At 41.0% G+C, this 17,545-nt stretch overlaps 1 protein-coding gene across 1 annotated transcript in view; it reads left to right on the top strand.

Moving 5' to 3' along the window:
* ADCY6 (adenylate cyclase 6) overlaps positions 1-17,545 on the top strand; it is a 370,168-nt gene that overhangs the window by 330,436 nt on the left and 22,187 nt on the right. The window contains exons 14-19 of the mRNA XM_082245102.1: positions 462-549; positions 634-750; positions 926-1,084; positions 3,319-3,494; positions 15,447-15,479; positions 16,430-16,559. Coding sequence (XP_082101228.1) covers positions 462-549; positions 634-750; positions 926-1,084; positions 3,319-3,494; positions 15,447-15,479; positions 16,430-16,559 — 703 coding nt within the window. The remainder of the gene's footprint in view (positions 1-461; positions 550-633; positions 751-925; positions 1,085-3,318; positions 3,495-15,446; positions 15,480-16,429; positions 16,560-17,545) is intronic.

The raw sequence follows: 17,545 nt of genomic DNA, 5'->3' as shown, positions 1-17,545 counted from the left end.
AGCGTTTTTTTTTGTAATGTTATTTTACTATATAAATCATTAAAAATGAAATATTTTTGTGTTTTCCATAGCTCTTGCTATGTCTCTCAGTATCTTTTATGTGTTTAAATGAGTTTCTATTGTTTTAAAAGTGTGTTTAAAGACCTTAAAATGCTTCTACACGTACAGTGACAGTAAAATAAACATGCGTACAATGCATTTTAATAGGGTTTTTCTATTTCGCGGAATTTCACTTTTCGCGGCTGGGTCCGGAACGTAACCCCCGCAATGGAGGGGGGTTTACTGTACATATGTTAGGGGCTAATGCAGACCATTTTAATGCAGTTGTATTACTAAATGGCTCAGTGTCTACTTCATACAAATATGCTGGTGAACATTTAAAGATACAGGATTCACGAAAATGTCATTGTTTTCATGTGGCTTTGAGTACTTCCCCAGGTGACCATAATTTTCTTGTGCAGTTCCATGTTAATGCTTGGCGTGTACACGAGCATCTTCATCATTCTGGCCAATATCCTGTTTGTGTGTGCGGTGTACTCCTGCATAAAGGTGAGCAAATGCAGCAATTATATATGGAGGAGGTGAGGGTGACTTAATCTTCAGCTGAGACTTTAACTCTCGCATATTTTACAGCTTTTTCCAACAGCCTTGCAACGGGTGTCTCGAAAGATTGTCCAGTCACGAACAAATAGCACACTCATTGGAATTTTCACCATTTTATTGGTATTCACCTCAGCCTTTGTTAATATGGTGAGCACCTAAAGCCTATATTGTATCATTTTAAAATAAAGTGTAGCCCGTGAAGTTTTCCCTTGTTCTTTTTGGTGTTTTCTGTCATATTCTTTGTGATAATCTTTCCATTTACCTGTTTAAATTATAAAAAGTTGTTGTTGGCTCACTAGTTATTCTTTTTTTTTTTTTTTAGTTTGCCTGTAATCACCAGAGCCTCCTTGAATGTGCTGCTGAAGAACTGAACATTAGTCGAGAGTCCGTCAATGCCTGTCACTTCCAAATGCTAAACTATAATATGAGTATGGAAACTGCTCCCTGCGGATCTGATCAGCCATCTTGCAACTTTCCTGAGGTATTGATACTGAGGAATGATACTGTGTACAGAAAAAAAAAAACTGATGATTTTTTATGACACCCACAGTATTTGCGCAGCGGTTTTTCAAAACGCTATTTTTTTGGTAAAAAAATACACTTTTTTGAATTTTAATGCAAAAAAAAAAACATAACCCAATTTTTGGTAAAACATAAAAGATAATGTTATGCTGAACAAATCAATCTCAAACATGTCACTCTTTAAAATTGCGCGCGCCCGTGAAACGGCAGCAAACATAAATAAAATGTAAATTTTACTATCCATCGGCAACACTTTTAAAGCCTTTACAGGTTACCACTTTAGTTTTCCACAGGAGGTGCTAGAATTTATGCCCATGATCTGATGTTCAGGGTGATACCTCACAAGTGTGGGACAATCCCTGTTTATGAGTGTGCGGAGCCGACACATGTGTTCACCTTTGCGAGTGAGCACAAGGAGATGAGGGGACTAAAAAAATAAAAAAAACTTGTTTATTTTTACACTGTGGCTTTATTTTTATTTTTTGCTATTACAAGGAATGTGAACATCCCTTGTGACGGCAATAGGCATGTACTCTTCATGGAGAGATCTGGGGTCTATAAGGCCCCATTCACACTAGTGCGACTTGTCCCGCGATTTTGGACCGCAAAATCGCATGACAAGTCGTTTTCCATTATTTTCAATGAGCCCCATTCATATCAGTGCGTTTTGAAGTCGCACCGACTTCAAAGTAGTTCCTGCACTACTTTGCCACGATTTGAATGCATTTTGAGGCATATAGCCTTGCCCATGCTTTCAAAATCGCGGCAAAAATCGCGCCGCGAAATCGCGGCAAAATTGCGTTGCAATAGTGTGAAAGGGGCCTAAAACGGCTGGAGGGGGACGTCCCCTCCCACTGCTTGTAAAAGCAATCCAGGGGATAATTAGCCCCTATGATTGCTTTAAAAGTGAGCAGACTGCCAGCTCTAACAAACGGTATCAGGATGATGACTTTAGCTGCAGGTATCATCCTGGTGTAACCACTTGAAGTCCAGTGACGTATGGGTATGTCACTGGTCGTAGTTAATTGTTAATGCACAATGCTTGTAATTCAGAGTCTTAAGCCTTGTACACACTAGTACTAGTACTAGCGATGATCGAGAGCCGATTGGCAGACCTTTTTCAGTCATATAACATGCCCTTTTGACAGAAGCCGGCCCAACTGCAGTACACACAGGCTAATTTGGCCAACACCACCCGACATTCGGCTGTGTGTACTAGGATTTAGTGTCACCTATACCATTTATTAAGCAGGCTGGCTAGTATGCAATTAAAACCCAACTTTAATTTACATTAATTGAAAGACTGCTGTTTAAAGTGTCACTTGCAGTAATAAGATTCAGGATATAAAACAAAAGCTAGGGGTAGGTCCTGCTGTAGCCAAATCTCTCTTACTGCAGGTTGAGCCCAGATTTAGCTTGCCTACATGTGCAGTATATAATAATGGGAGCACAAGGCGAGTGACAAGGTTCGGTGTCCTGCCAGTTATCCAGGATGGGACAATGCATACAATGTAGGAGTTTTTCAGCAAGATTTTGGGGTTACCTAAATAGCCTACAGGCATGCCAGCTACATTAAGCAGCATTTTACAAAACTACTCAGTGTATTTTAATCTAATTGGACTTTACTTTAAATACTGGTATAGGTGACATTAAAAGGCTGGTTTACAAACATTTTGCATCCACAATCAATGTTATTGTGTCCTCAGAGCATAGAATCTCTTGCTCTATATTGATTTTTTGGATATAACATGCTAAAGTTATCAGTAGGTGGTTGTCCGCCCAAATCATGTCTGATTCCTGGCAAAAGCTTTGTAGCAAGAAAAAAAGTCCAGTTTCCCAAAAAAAAAAATGCGTTTGCAGGAACCACTTTTATTGGCTGTTTTAAGATCCTCTGTTGTACTAGTTTTCTAGTAGTTCTGTTATTTAGCAAATTAATTATTTCTTTTAGCAACTGTGCTTGTATAAGTAATCACAGAGATGTTTTGATGTTTTTCAGTTATCTACTTATCCGTGTTTATCATTGTTGAATAGTAATTTATATGAGAAAATGAAAGTATTTAGCCGGCTTTGTTTGGTAGGCTTGCTCAGCACAAAAAAGTTAAGATGGATATGTCATTTTAGGAACATTTTGACTAAACATGGGAACACTGTCTCTTGCACAATCAAGTATTTCTTCCATTTTGTTATTGACAGTACTTCAACTACAGCATTCTGCTGAGCCTGCTGGCCTGCTCGGTGTTTCTTCAGATCAGCAGCATCGGAAAACTGGCTCTCATGTTGTCCATTCAGGTTATCTACATTATCATCGTAGAAGCGCCTGAGGTTGTTCTCTTTGACAACTTTGACCTGCTGGTGACTGCAAATGCATTGTAAGTCATCTCTGACATTTGAGATTCTCATATGGTCATTGAAAATGCTTTCTAAACTGTTATAGTATATTTTTTTGTAGCATTATAAATACTTTAGAACACCCATGGATTATGATGGCCCCACGAATCATTTATATTAAAATCTTCTTGTTCTCTGTTTACAGTTTCCTGAAGTTTATGTACTTCAGACTGTTCTATATTGTGCACTGTGATCTACATTATACTGTATATTCACTACATTAAAGTGGTTGTAAAGACAAAGTTTTTTTACCTTACTGTATTCTATGCAGTAAGGTATAAAACCTTCTGCATGCAGCTTTCCCTACAGCCCCCCCAAGTACATACCTGAGCCTGATATTCATCCAGCAATGTGCATGAGAGCGGAGGCTCTCTCAGCTCTCTCCCTCCTCATTGGCTCAAATACAGCTGCGGGAGCCATTGGCCAGTGACGGGGAACATGACTGAGCCCCATTCTGTTTGTTTTATGGACACGCAGAACAGGGCTCAGAAGCAAACAGGCACGAATGCCCCCATAGCAACAGGTTTACTAGGGGGGCACTTGATGGGGAGTGGAGCCCAGTGCACTGAGGGGGATCCCAGAATAGGAAGATCAGGGCTGCTCTGTGCAAAGTAATTGCAAAGAACGTGTAAGTATACCACGTTTGTCATTTTATTTAAAATGAAGCCAAGCTTTTCAGTCACTTTAAAGTGGAGTTCCAGCCTCAAAACGAAAATTTGACATCCGCTTGCTCTAAGTAACCTGAAAAATAATTGGATAATCACAATTTATTTTTTTTGCTTTACTTACCTTGTTTTTGAAGAAAATATACTTTACCTTCCTTCCACTTCCTCCCTCTGCGGCCGCGGCTCCGCCGTGACTTACTGCTTGCATTGACTCCTGGGAGCCGAACGTCATTGCTCCCAGGAGTCAATGCGCCTGCACCGGCCTCGCTCGTTAATTCCGGAGCAGGAGCGTCATTCCCTGCTAAACAGCTTCTGGGCATGCCCAGAAGCTGTGCAGGGATGACGCGCCTGCACCGGAAGTGACGAGCAGGGCCGGTGCAGGGCATTCTGGGACTCCGACCTCACCGAAGAGGACACCAAAGAGGACGCTCTGGCTTCAGCTGCCCACACCTGAGATGGCAGTGCTAAACAAGACATTTTCAAGGTAAGTATTTCTTCTAAAAGGTAAGTGAACCCGGGGACAGTTCAGAGGCTATCATTGCTGAAATGCACTAGCCCTGACTGTCCCGGGGGTATTTTTATCGAAAAAAAGTTTTTGAGGCCGGTCTCCGCTTTAACTCCATGCTATTTCACTTTGTTTGTTGCGCTGTTTATTTATATACTTTCCTTGGTACACTCCTCCACTTGCACCTCTATTGTACTGTATGTATTTTATGCTTTTGCTCTGTACATTGTTTTTTATGTGGTATAGTCCACATTGCCCCACTCTATACACTCTGTTAAAAATTATATTCCCCATGCCATTGTGTAATTGCTACATTTTTATAATGGTAACAGACAAAAATGTATCACCAGAAATTTGGAGAATTCCATACTCTTCAACTAATGGACACAATTTTACTTGTTTGTTTTGTAAGGTGAACTGCATTGACCCTTCACATCTAGTCAGCAGTAACCTTTCAGTAAGCTGAAATGCAGTTGGTCTAGTGGGTAATTGAACTTTGTGCCTGAGCTTCACTGTATACACTAATACAACATCTTAGAAAATAAGGCTAATTGAATGGTTTATGAATATACTCTAGGTCTTGTGATGCAAATGATGCTATATTTCATTTAGCTCTAAACTTTATAAATATGTGGTTCTGAAATTGCCTAATCCAGCTATTATTTTGTAAGTTTCCCAATGGACATGGCACTAATTTCCTGATGCGTTGTGGTTGGTGCAGGAATTGGTCCTGCTTCAAAACACTAGAAGTGTAGTGCAGGAACCAGAGTTCATTCTGACAAAAGGTGGGAACATCTGTTAATAAAGGTTTCCTGCTGTTAAGATCAGAACTTAGGGGCTATAACCTTATTGCTGTACAGTAAATCCCCGCTCCATCGCGGTTCAGTTTTTGCGGTCCCGGTATATTGTGGTTTTTTTTGTGATGTTATTTTTCTATATAAATCATAAAAAATGAAATATTTTTGTGTTTTCCATAGCTCTTGCTATGTCTCTCAGCATCTTTTATGTGTTTAAATGAGTTTCTATTGTTTTAAAAGTGTGTTTAAAGACCTTAAAATGCTTTTACACGTACAGTGACAGTAAAAAAAACATGCCTACGATGCATTTTAATAGGGTTTTTCTATTTTGCGGATTTTCACTTTTCGCGGCTGGGTCTGGAACGTAACCCCCGCGATGGAGGGGGGTTTACTGTACTGTGTATCTGCTTATGCATGACATTGACAAGTATATGAAGATGGTCAAATAAATCTGAAGATATGCTCTTAGTTTTTCAGTGCAGGAATAGACTGGATTTCTTTTAAATCTGCTTGGAACATAAGTTCCCTCTGGTTCTCTAAATAGCAAAACAACACATAAATGTTTGCAGGCACAGTAGACCTGTAAATTCCATTTGTTTGCTCTTAGATTAATGCACTTTGTTCCCAGTGTTCCTTACTCAGTAAGCACAAAATAGTAACCGTCACAAACATGTCACAAAGCTGGGCAAATTAAACTGAGTGCATGAGGAAATAATAACATAAGCAGCAATGACTTTTTTTTTAGTGAATATCAGCCTAACCCAATCCTCTTCCTGGTGCCTAAATCTCCTTTTTGCTGCTTATAATGATTTTATTTTTATAAATTAACATTATTTACAGAATAAAGCAACAACAATTCATGCAATTCTGTACATTCACATCAATCCCTGCCCTGAAGGAGCTTACAAAATAAGGACCCTATGTCACATGCAGGCATGCACGCATATTAGGGCCAATTTTAACAGAAGCTAATTCACCTACCAGCATGTCTTTGGAGTGTGGGAGGAAACTAGGGTACCCAGAGGAAACCCACGCAGGCACAAGAAGAACATGCAAACTCAATATGGATAGTGTCCTATTTGGAATTCCAACAGAGGATCACAGACAGTTATTGCCTGCTGTTATGCAGAAGTGCTACCCACTAAACCACTTTGATGTGGTCTCACTGTTTAGGAGGTTGGTTTACAATATACAGGGAAAGAGTATAAAGATTCTGGTATTTGTTTCAGAAGCAAATTTTACTGAAAGGAACCTTTGTTTGTGCCTCGTTTTCATATTCTTACTCATCATTTCCCAGATTTGTGATATGATAATACAGGCAACATCCCAGTACCCAGATATTTTATTTCTAATTCAGTGGCGGCTGAAGCTCAAAATTTTTGGGGGGGCGCAAAAAGAAAAATGTAATCGGTATTGCTTTGCGTCAAAAAACGCAGTAAAAAATTGCGTGACTTTGAAGTCATGGTACAGGCATGGCACAGGTGATGGTAAAGGCATGGCATAGGTGATGGTACAGGCATGGCACAGGTGATGGTACAGGAGATGGTATAGGCATGGCACAGATATGGTATAGGCATGTCACAGGTCATGGTACAGGAGATGGTATATGCCCCCTTTCAATGCAGAGACCAGCGTACATGCCCCCTTTCAATGCAGTGACCAGCGTACATGCCCCCTTTCAATGCAGAGACCAGCGTACATGCCCCCTTTCAATGCAGAGACCAGCGTACATGCCCCCTTTCAATGCAGAGACCAGCGTACATGCCCCCTTTCAATGCAGAGACCAGCGTGCGTGCCCCCTTTAATGCAGGGATCAGCGTGCGTGCCCCCTTTAATGCAATGAACATTGTGCTGTGCCCCTTTCAATGCAATGAACAATGTGCTGTGCCCCCTTCAATGCAATAAACACTGTGCTGTGCCCCCTTCAATGCAATGAACACTGTGCTGTGCCCCCACAATGCAGAGTTCAGCGTGCATGCCCCCTTCAATGCAACTGTGCTGTGCCCCCTTCAATGCAACTGTGCTGTGCCCCCTTCAATGCAATAAACACTGTTCTGTGCCCCCTTCAATGCAATGAACACTGTGCTGTGCCCCCACAATGCAGAGTTCAGTGTGCGTGCCCCCTTCAATGCAACTGTGCTGTGCCCCCTTCAATGCAACTGTGCTGTGCCCCCTTCAATGCAATGAACACTGTTCCGTGCCCCCATCATTGCAGAGTTCAGCGTGCGAGCCCCTTTCAATGCAGAGCGCCACAGCATTGTCCCCAATCACTGCAGAGCGCCACAGCATTGTCCCCAATGATTGCAGAGTGCCACAGCATTGTCCCCAATGATTGCAGAGTGCCCACAGCATTGTACCCCAATGATTGCAGAGTGCCACAGCATTGTACTCCAATGATTGCAGAGTGCCACAGCATTGTACCCCAATGATTTCAGAGTGCCCACAGCATTGTACCCCAATGATTGCAGAGTGCCCACAGCATTGTACCCCAATGATTGCAGAGTGCCCACAGCATTGTACCCCAATGATTGCAGAGTGCCCACAGCATTGTACCCCAATGATTGCAGAGTGCCCACAGCATTGTACCCCAATGATTGCAGAGTGCCCACAGCATTGTCCCCCAATCAATGCAGAGACCATCGTGCGTGCTCCCTTCAACCCAATGCACTTACCTGGCGGCGGCTCGGCTCCCAGCGGCGGCTTCTCCCCTCCTCGATACTTCGTCCTCTTCTGCGGCGGGTCCTTCTCCCTCGTCTCGGCCTCTCCTCTGCGGCGGGAACCGGCGAGCGGCCTCTCCTTTTTTTCTGCGGCGGGAACCGGCGGGAAGGTGAGCGGCGGTGACGGTGAGTGACTGACGCACGCACCGCCACCGCCTCCATTGCGACATCAGCGATCGGATGTCCTGGATGATGATTGGTCCAGGCTGGAGACTGGACCAATCACAGCCAGGATATCACGAAGGTGAGGGTGGCCAAGCGCTCTTTCCTGCGCCCAGGTTACGCCCCCAGAAGGCAGCCAATCGGCGCCTCTTCTGGGTCATAAACCCCACCCCCCCTTTAGCCACCACATAGGCCGGTCAGGCCGGCGAACCAATTATTTTTTTCCTAACTTTATTGTTCTTTTTGTCTTTTTTTTTTTTTTTTAGGGGGGGGGCGGCGCCCTGGCGCCCCCTATGCACGGGCCGCCACTGTTCTAATTCCTATTGACATGGTGCTTTATTGGATGCATACATTTATCAGTCCGTGTCTAATGTAGGAGTCTTATGACCCGTACACACGATCAGATTATCATACAACAGAAATCAACTTCAGAAGTGACGTAATGTGTTGAATTGTTTTGTATGTATTTGTTTCTGAGCATGTGTAGTCTTGCTCCCACAATTTTATTCGGACAAAACTGCACTAACTAAACGAATATCAGACGTGTTCACATACAATAAAAAATTTTATAGCCTGCCTGCACATTCAGTTTTTGTCGTCTGAAATATCATAATCAGCTGTTGAAAGCACCATACTAAGGATCCGAAAATCGGAAGATCGTTCGTGTAACTAAATTTCACTTCCAATTTTTGTATCGTGTATACGGGCCTTTAGAATCTAATGTCCCTACCATGCTCTCCAGCTTAGAAAAGGAAGTCATCATTGGCTTGCTGAATTAAACCATATCACTTTGCAAATGTGGCATCTGCATCCCCAGTTCATTGCTGCGTGGCAAGAGTGTTAACTACTTAGCCACCATGTGAGATTAACAGAAATGGCTAAATTTGTGTTAGACTAACTGTTCGGTAGTGACCATCTAATATCATTTGATTTTTAACAAAAGGATCCTACTGCCACTCAGAAGCCGTGTTCATATGTGTTTCTTCCTTGACAATTGCTCCAGGCACTCTAGTTTTGGAGTAAATTTGATGTAAAGTAATCTTTGCACACATCATTACAGATGAGTGATCTGCGATTTATGAGGAGCTTTTCTGGAGCTTGTAACCCTTTCATGGTTTCTTCACTATTTAAACTACTACAGTTGCAGTGATAGTGATTTAAATTAGTTAGCAGTTGTTGATTTTCATTAACGGTCTTTAAGCCAAGCTTTTTATCTACCATTCTTTTTTAGAGGGATACTAATATTTAGGTAGTAAACAAGTGTCTTGAAGAAGGAGAGAATGGAAGGTAGGCAATATACTTTGTCCTTTTGATCATCCAGGTTTAGCCTAGGTTCACACTGTAGCGGGTGCAGGAATGCGTGTAAATCGCACATGTTCCTGCTCCCGCAGCCAAAAGCACTGTTCCTTAACAGATGCACGTGGGTTCCATTAATTCTTAATTGCAACCCCCACGCATCAGGTGTATGTAACTGCATGGTGCCAAAGCACCATGCAGTTCCATGCGGCCTCGTTTTAAAAAAAAAAAGGGTCAGGGACATTTTTCTCTGTGGTAAACACAATTTCATCAACCCATTCAAATGAATGGGCTATTGCGCCCGCACAAACTTAAGCTGAACTGTCTGCACAGATGTAAACATAGATTTGGTGAATTTTTTAATTATTCTATTTAAATAGGACCTGTACTGTGAAAGCTGCGCCCAGAAAAGGCAAGGAGATGTGAAATGACTAGTCGCTAACACGACCTGTAGGCTACCTGCAGCTGATCTTTTCCCTATTATAGACTTAAACCTTAAAGCTGAACTACACCCTTGAATACTTAACTTCCCTCCAGTAAAATGACTTCCACAAGCTCCCTAACCACCGCTGACCTCTTTTCCCTGGCGTTATCTAGGTTCATGGTCTTCAGCCATCTTAATTGAGCTGACCAGGATGACATAACTCCCACGCATGCTCAAGTGAGTTAATTCATCCCAGCACTGAGGTGTACTGTGGATGTACACTGAGCTGTGGCTATTTTAACCTCCCTGGCGGTATGATTCTTTTGGATTTTAGGTGCTGAAAGCGGTACCATTATTTTGCATGTAATTCTTGTGAATGAGCAGCCCAAACCAACTGTATACATTTATTATAGATTTTATATATATATATATATATATATATATATATATATATATATATATATAATATGTATATATATAATATATATATATATATATATATATATATGTATGTATATATATGTATGTATACATATACTTTATATATATATATATATAATGTATACAGTTGGTTTGGGCTGCTCATTCACAAGAATTACGTGTATATATATATATATATATACATATATTTACATAAAAAGTACAGTAAAACTGCAGGAAAGGGCACTGGGGGGCAATGAAATGTGAATTTTTTTTATTTTGAATGGTATCAGTGTGTTTGGTGTGTTTTAACATTTGAATTTACCGCCGGTTCCACCCCCCGGCGGACGTCACGTCGCCGGAGACAGAAGCCGGGGCTCGCAGACGATCGGGAGGAAGCTCCGCCGCCACATACCGCTCGCATTCTTCGCTGGATCCCGGAGAAAAGGTAAGTAAAACCTCTACCAGGATCCAGCGATCTTCCTAGCGCTACCCCGAGTGTGGCTCGGGGTTACCGCTTTTGGCTCTAAAATCTAACCCTGTGTCACGCTCGGGAATACCGCTAGGAAGGTTAAAGCATCCTGGGAGGAGGAAGGTAAGAAGCCTATATCTCAGAAGCACAGGGGTAAACTTTTTGTCCAGTGAAAGTGAGCGTACATTTGTTCTGTGGGAATGGTGCACAAAGGCAAATGTTATTATACCATTTTCCTGCTGGATTAATTTTTTTAATTAGTTTAAAATGGAAAACACCACATTTGGTCACTAAGTGGTAAATATTGAAATTTCCTATAATGCTTAGCACCATCTAGGTATTTTCAGTTTTGAATCAGTGAAAAATATTTGTCCAGCACAGGAAATAGCCCAAGGGTTGGCAACCCTTGGATATTTTTTTTTTTATAAATTATTTTTTAATTAACTAGCAAGGTCTAACTAAATAGTAAGGAAAATATAGAAAAATATAATAAAACAAATTTTGCTGTAAAAATATGAACTTAGCCTACCTTATAAGTGAACAGTGTCAGTAGGGCAATGGATGGTATGTGGATGGTGCCAGTAGTTTTTTTTTTTTTTTTTTCATATTCTATTTTTTAATTCCTTTTTAAGATTTTATTGTTTCAATTTTATTTTTTGCAATTTAATTTTTTTTTTTTTTACCAGCCCTGTTTGGGGGCTTTGGTGAAATATCAGAGGTCTAAACAGAAACTGAGATGAAAGATTAAGAACATCATTTACTGGAACCGATCCTCTGCTTTTTCCTCCTGTGGCAGCCGAATACCTGCGGGAGAGGGGGGAGAAGCGGCCTTTCAGCTGCTATGGGAGGAAAATATAGGGGATCGGTTCCAGTGAATACAAATCAGTAAAGATGACACCAGACTTTTCTACTGCCCTAACCTCTTTATCCGCTCCAAAATATCTTAATGGCTTAAAATAAGGACATTGTCTACCATTGCTCAATGCTCTCTTTGCAGCTTTTTTCCCCATCAGCTTTAAAGGTGCACTTCAAACAACAAGAAGGACCTGTTCAGATTTTCAGCTGAAAACTAGAAAGACCTAAAGATTAGAAAGACCTACTTTTAGGCACAGTGACAGGTAATCGAGGAGGATGCTTATCCCTGCAGTCTGTGTAAATTGTGCTCAGAATGTTGCCTTCAGAAGTTTGTGGTTGAAATTCTGAATACACTACTGCATTCCAAACTGTGAAGTGTAAAAATCATCATTGCAGTTTGGTGGTTTAATGCGCCTAACCTGGGCACAGATTGGTAGAATTTCAAATTAAATGTTTTAGGAATAGAATGTTTTAAGAAAGTTTTTTTCATTTTTCTTAAAGTGGGTCAAATCGATGCTCATTTTAACCGCAGTGACAACAACCCTGGAAGGATCAGGGTGGAAAATTTTCTTGAACTAACAATTTTCTAACAGTGTATGTGGTTTTAGTTTAGTAAAATCCAATAGATCCAAAATCGAATGTTAAAAACAAATGAAATTTGTGAGAATTTTTGTAAGAATTTTCCTAAGCCTTTTCCTAAGAATTCCATTCAAAGTACTATCCATCCATGTCCAGCTTTAGATATGAATGGAAACAAATTCTTAAATGCTAGTTTTCTTGTAAGAGTATACTTTATTGGTTGTAAATATTTCACATGAAGTTGTGATTATGTGGGAAGATGTTTTCTTGCAGACCTGCTGTCAGCATTCAGCAGAACCACAAAGCTTGAACGTATTTAATAGCAGAGTGTAACAGTTTGCTGTCACTTATTGGGCAAACACACAGACATTATAAAGTACCTGCTGCTGACTTTAACTGGTTCTCTCCAAAAGCGCAGAGGTTACCAGCCACCCAAGCAACAGTCCATTCACTCCGGCTCCAATAAACAGTCTAGGGGTGTTTTTTTTTATCTACTGCTGATAAAACATGTAACAGGAGAGGGGTTGGGAGAATGGGGTACTCCAAAATGGTTAGCAATCCAATGTGAAAGGACAATCTTCTTCTTAGGCAGCTGTAAATATTGGACAGCTTAAGGCCAAACAGCTGGAGACCATAAAGCCAGTCTCTTTGGCATCTGGTTACCCTGCAAAGTTATTGCTACCTAGTGAAATCTTGGGTACACTGCACAATCCAGGAGGATGCTCTTCTCTAAGCTCAGGGATGGGGAATGGCTAGTGTCCGAGACCCTATGAGAGCAGTTTCAGTCCAAGCTATGGCACTTATATCCCAAACACACACAATCACCAGGAATCAATTCAGGGTCAAGGCTCACAAACCCCCTGGACAGCTGCCACATTCCAGCTTTCTCAGGACACAATCCAGTGAATGAGACAGGCCTTCTCTAGACCCAATCCATTTCTTGATTTACTGCAGACAGTTCCAGATCACTTCCAGGTCCCAGCTCTGCTACAACTGAGACCTCACAGAACAGCAACACAGTCCATATGCTTCCTCAGTGGCAATTGCCCCCTTAGGCTTGGGACTCTTCTCTTTGGAAAAGGTGTTTTTAGGGCTTCAGACTATTTATCAGCTTCCCAACCTTCATCTGGGGACACCTTCCCAGGGATTGCCTAGGCCCTGATCAATATTTAGGCTGGTTATTTGAATTGTCCCTCCCTTAGCTCTAGAAACCTCTTCAAGAGATGGGGAAGCAATCAAACTCCCAGCCTGTGAAACCTTGAACAAACCAGACCAAACAATCACTGCTCCCTTAATTACAGTAAGAGCCAAAAACTAAATTTATCTAGCATGCTGCTCTAGGAGGGTGTTGCATGTGCCTAGGACTTCAGTGACAACATTTATTTCAAGAGTTCCAAGCTGTGATTCTGTTTTAGCCATTACTGTCTCATTCAGCTATAGGGAAACCTATTTTAAAGAGGGGAGAGTTTGACTGCTTTACTTGACCTGTGAATAATCTACACAGACTGAAAAAAATAGGAAGGAATGACCATGAAGGAAAATCTACAGCTAGTGGAGTTTAACTTGCTCATTTCAATCCTGTATTGTTTAGCTTTCTATTAATATATTTAGTGTTTGGGAACACTTCAGCATTTTATGTTTGGGGATTTTGTTCAGTTTAGTAAAACCCCTTTAGATGTCTCTGTTACGAAATTCGGCATCGACACCACATAGGCATGGCAGGAGTAGCCAGTCATCAGTTAGGCCTCATTCACACGTTCACACTTAGGCATACATACATGGAGGCCATGTTTTGCCTGCACAGAATACCCAGGTGTTTCGTGCAGGCAATCCTATTCCCAATTTGACCGCCATGTGGATGCAGGTCCCCAAACGCAAACCATTTGAGTTTGGGTGCCCACAAGGATGTCAAATTGGGAGCAGCCTCTGTGTCTGTGCAGCTGCTACGTCCCAATTGACATGAATGTGACTGCCTGCACAGGCATGCACAGAACACCTGTGCACCCCGTGCAGACAAAGCTTGTCCCTCAACCGGGTATATGCTTAAGTTCTTTATGACCACCCACCTAATATTAAGTAGATCTCCCTTTTGCTGCCTAAACAGCCCTGACTCATCGAGGCTTCGATGTCACTAGCCCTCTGAAGATTTGCCATGGTATTTGGCACCAAGCCTTCAGTTGCAGATCCTTTAAGTCCCGAAGTTTGCGAGATGGGGTCTCCATGGATTGGACTTGTTTTTCAAGCACATCCCACAGATGCTCTATAGGATTGAACTCTGGGGAATTTGGAGGCCAAGCTAACACCTCAAACTCATTGTGCTCCTCAAAACATTCTTAAACCATTTTAGCAGCGTGGCAGTGCTCATTATCCACATGAGAGGTCACTGCCATTACCATTAGGGAATACCATTTCCATGAAGAGGTGTACCAAGTCAGTAACATTGTTTAGGTAGGGGGTACATGTCAAGTATTATCCACATAAATGACAGGCCTAATATATCTTTCATATGCCATTGTAACAAGTTAATTATGATTTTTCACTTACCTGTCAGTGGTCATAAAGTAATTGCTGAGCGGTGTAAATATGAATGCTCAGTTTTCACACACTTTTTCACTGTGTCAGGGGAAACCATGGCAAGCTACAACAAGTTTAGCTTAGCTGGTTGCTAAATGACAAGATAGGTCACATTTGGGTGTCTGGCATTGAATGTTGCTACTTATGAGGATCAAACAACATTAACCTTTTTTCTTTTTTATGGATTCATGCTTTGTTTGTATTGTTTTGAATAAATATCATTAAAATGTGTCTTGCAGCAAGTTAGTCATTTATTTGCCTCTGGATGTGTTCATACGTGTGCTTTTTGTCATGGCAGACGCGTGGAATATGTCCAGACTGCTGATCTATGTCAGATTTGGCTACAGTCTGATGTGGTCTGATATGCCAGTGTATGGGAAGCTTTATCGCATGTGTATTGTTAACAAAAGCACATATGGCAGTGTTAATCCATAGCAGACTTTTTAATGGGTTGTTATTATTTCCAGCTCCTTCAATCAAACTCAAGAAGGTGAACAATGGTAAGTAATGGTTATGACTTGATTTATGTCATTTTCAAATGAATCTGGGCTTTGCCCATGTGGACAATGCCATAAGTTCACGTAATTGCTATCCTTCCACTGCTGTATTCTCCTTTCTATTTCCATCAGCTAACTGTGCTCACTGGAATCAAGAAAAAATCCCTGTGCATGCTTCATGTCAATGCTAAGAATTCTCCAAATCCTAACATGAAAGCGCTCAGGCCTCAATTTTGTCAGTTTAGGCAGTCTACGCTTATCACAGGAGAACGGGGAGAGACGCATGCTTTCACATACCCTTCAATGGCTCCGCAACAGCAGAGCAAATGGACAATATGTTCCAAGGAACGAGGGGATCCTAATTCTTTTAGTTTTTTGTTTTATGAAATGTAATAATAGTGGAAACTGTTATTTGGAATGAGTATCTTCTCTGCTAAACTTTGCACAAGGTTTTCTATTTAAAGATCATTGTCTTTTCATCAATGTGTACGTGCAATCTGAAGGCTATGGACACCCTATGTAGTCTTTGGAAACAGTGCCTGCTGTATGTAAAGTTGACATTGGTGAACCATCAGACATGCAAGCACAGTCTGACCTTTTCACAATGTCTTCATAGCCAGCAGGAACACTCTAGTTGCACAAGAATTCCTGTTTAGGTCATCGAGGAAGGGATCCCAGCACTAGGAAAAACTATAGTAATCGGGCAAAGCTTTCTGATTTGCCCAACACTCATTTATGCGGGTAGTTGTGTACTGCCTTAGCCTTTGGATCTTTTAGGTATGGCATTTAACTTCATGCACTTCTAAAGGGCAGTATTATATTTATTCAGCTGTATGTTTCTTGTGCTTCTAAATGTAACCAGGTTTCTACATAAATAGATATTTTAAAAAAGTGAGATGCCAGATTTGCTGCAGGCTTTACCAGACTGTTTTTTAATGCTTCTTGTTCTCTAGTGTCATGGGCAGTAAGATTCCTCTGAAGTATGTGACCCCTGTCATCTTGACCGTATTTGTGTTGGCTCTATACCTCCACGCTCAACAGGTGGAGTCTACAGCTCGGTTGGATTTCCTGTGGAAGCTACAGGTATAAAGACCAGAACCACTCAAGTACCATTTATTTTAATGTCATGTTTTAAGAAAAAATATCTTGCTGTATCACCCTACCATGTAAAAAGTTAGTACAATCGTTTACCTGTCATTTAAAGTCTGATTACTCAACGTAACATCTGACTTTAGTATAAAAACCATCCATAAAAAACCCTTAATTAGTACACTCATACCTGTGTAGTTTTTATTTTAATAGTTATTGTATGCAGGATATATCAAAAGACAGTAACAATTGTCCAAAAACCTTTAAAAAATTGTGCTTAGTGCAAATCTGTATGACTTAAATAGTGTAGACAGTGGCACTCACTACTATTTAGAATATAAAATATCCAAAACATAAAAGTGTTGTGCTGTTACTTTAAATTAACATAATGCACAAAAATAAAAAATAAAAAAGTGATCTGTGTCATTAGTGATTGATGATTACTGATGGCTGATGTTTAATAAGTTATATCATGATTTATTTATTGTGCTTTATGTTAATTTAAAGGGACCGTGCAACACATTTTGCACTTTTACAAAAAAAAAAAAACATATGTCAGGATGTGCAATTAAGTGTCCGTTTATTATCACAGTTTATCTCAACTATGCAGCAGTTTATTAAGCTGTGATGAAGTGTGGAGATGATGTTTCTTCACAGCTCAGTCAGAAGCTGCCAGTGATTCTTATGCTAATGGCCATTTTAATAAGGTGCAAATAAGCACCTCACTGGCCGTTTGTGTAATTTATCTCCTTCCCTCCTTCACCACCTCAGAGGTGGCGATAGCAGGGAGAGGTGAAATGGCTGTGATGTGAGGGGGAACAAGGAGAATTATGCTTTAAAGCCTCTGTAAAAGTTAAAACAGCCTAAATCTATATATGGACATTTCTGTGACACTTGTATCTGAGTGTATTTATGGCTATATAAATGCACTCAGTTCAGGGCCGGCCTTTGGGGTGTGCGAGCTGTGCAGCCGCACAGGG

The sequence above is a fragment of the Pelophylax lessonae genome (genome assembly GCF_965119305.1).
Source record: "Pelophylax lessonae genome assembly, chromosome: 2".
Classification (NCBI taxonomy): domain Eukaryota; kingdom Metazoa; phylum Chordata; class Amphibia; order Anura; family Ranidae; genus Pelophylax; species Pelophylax lessonae.
The sequence above is the reverse complement of the archived record's forward strand: the minus strand, read 5'-3'. Positions and strand labels throughout refer to the sequence as shown.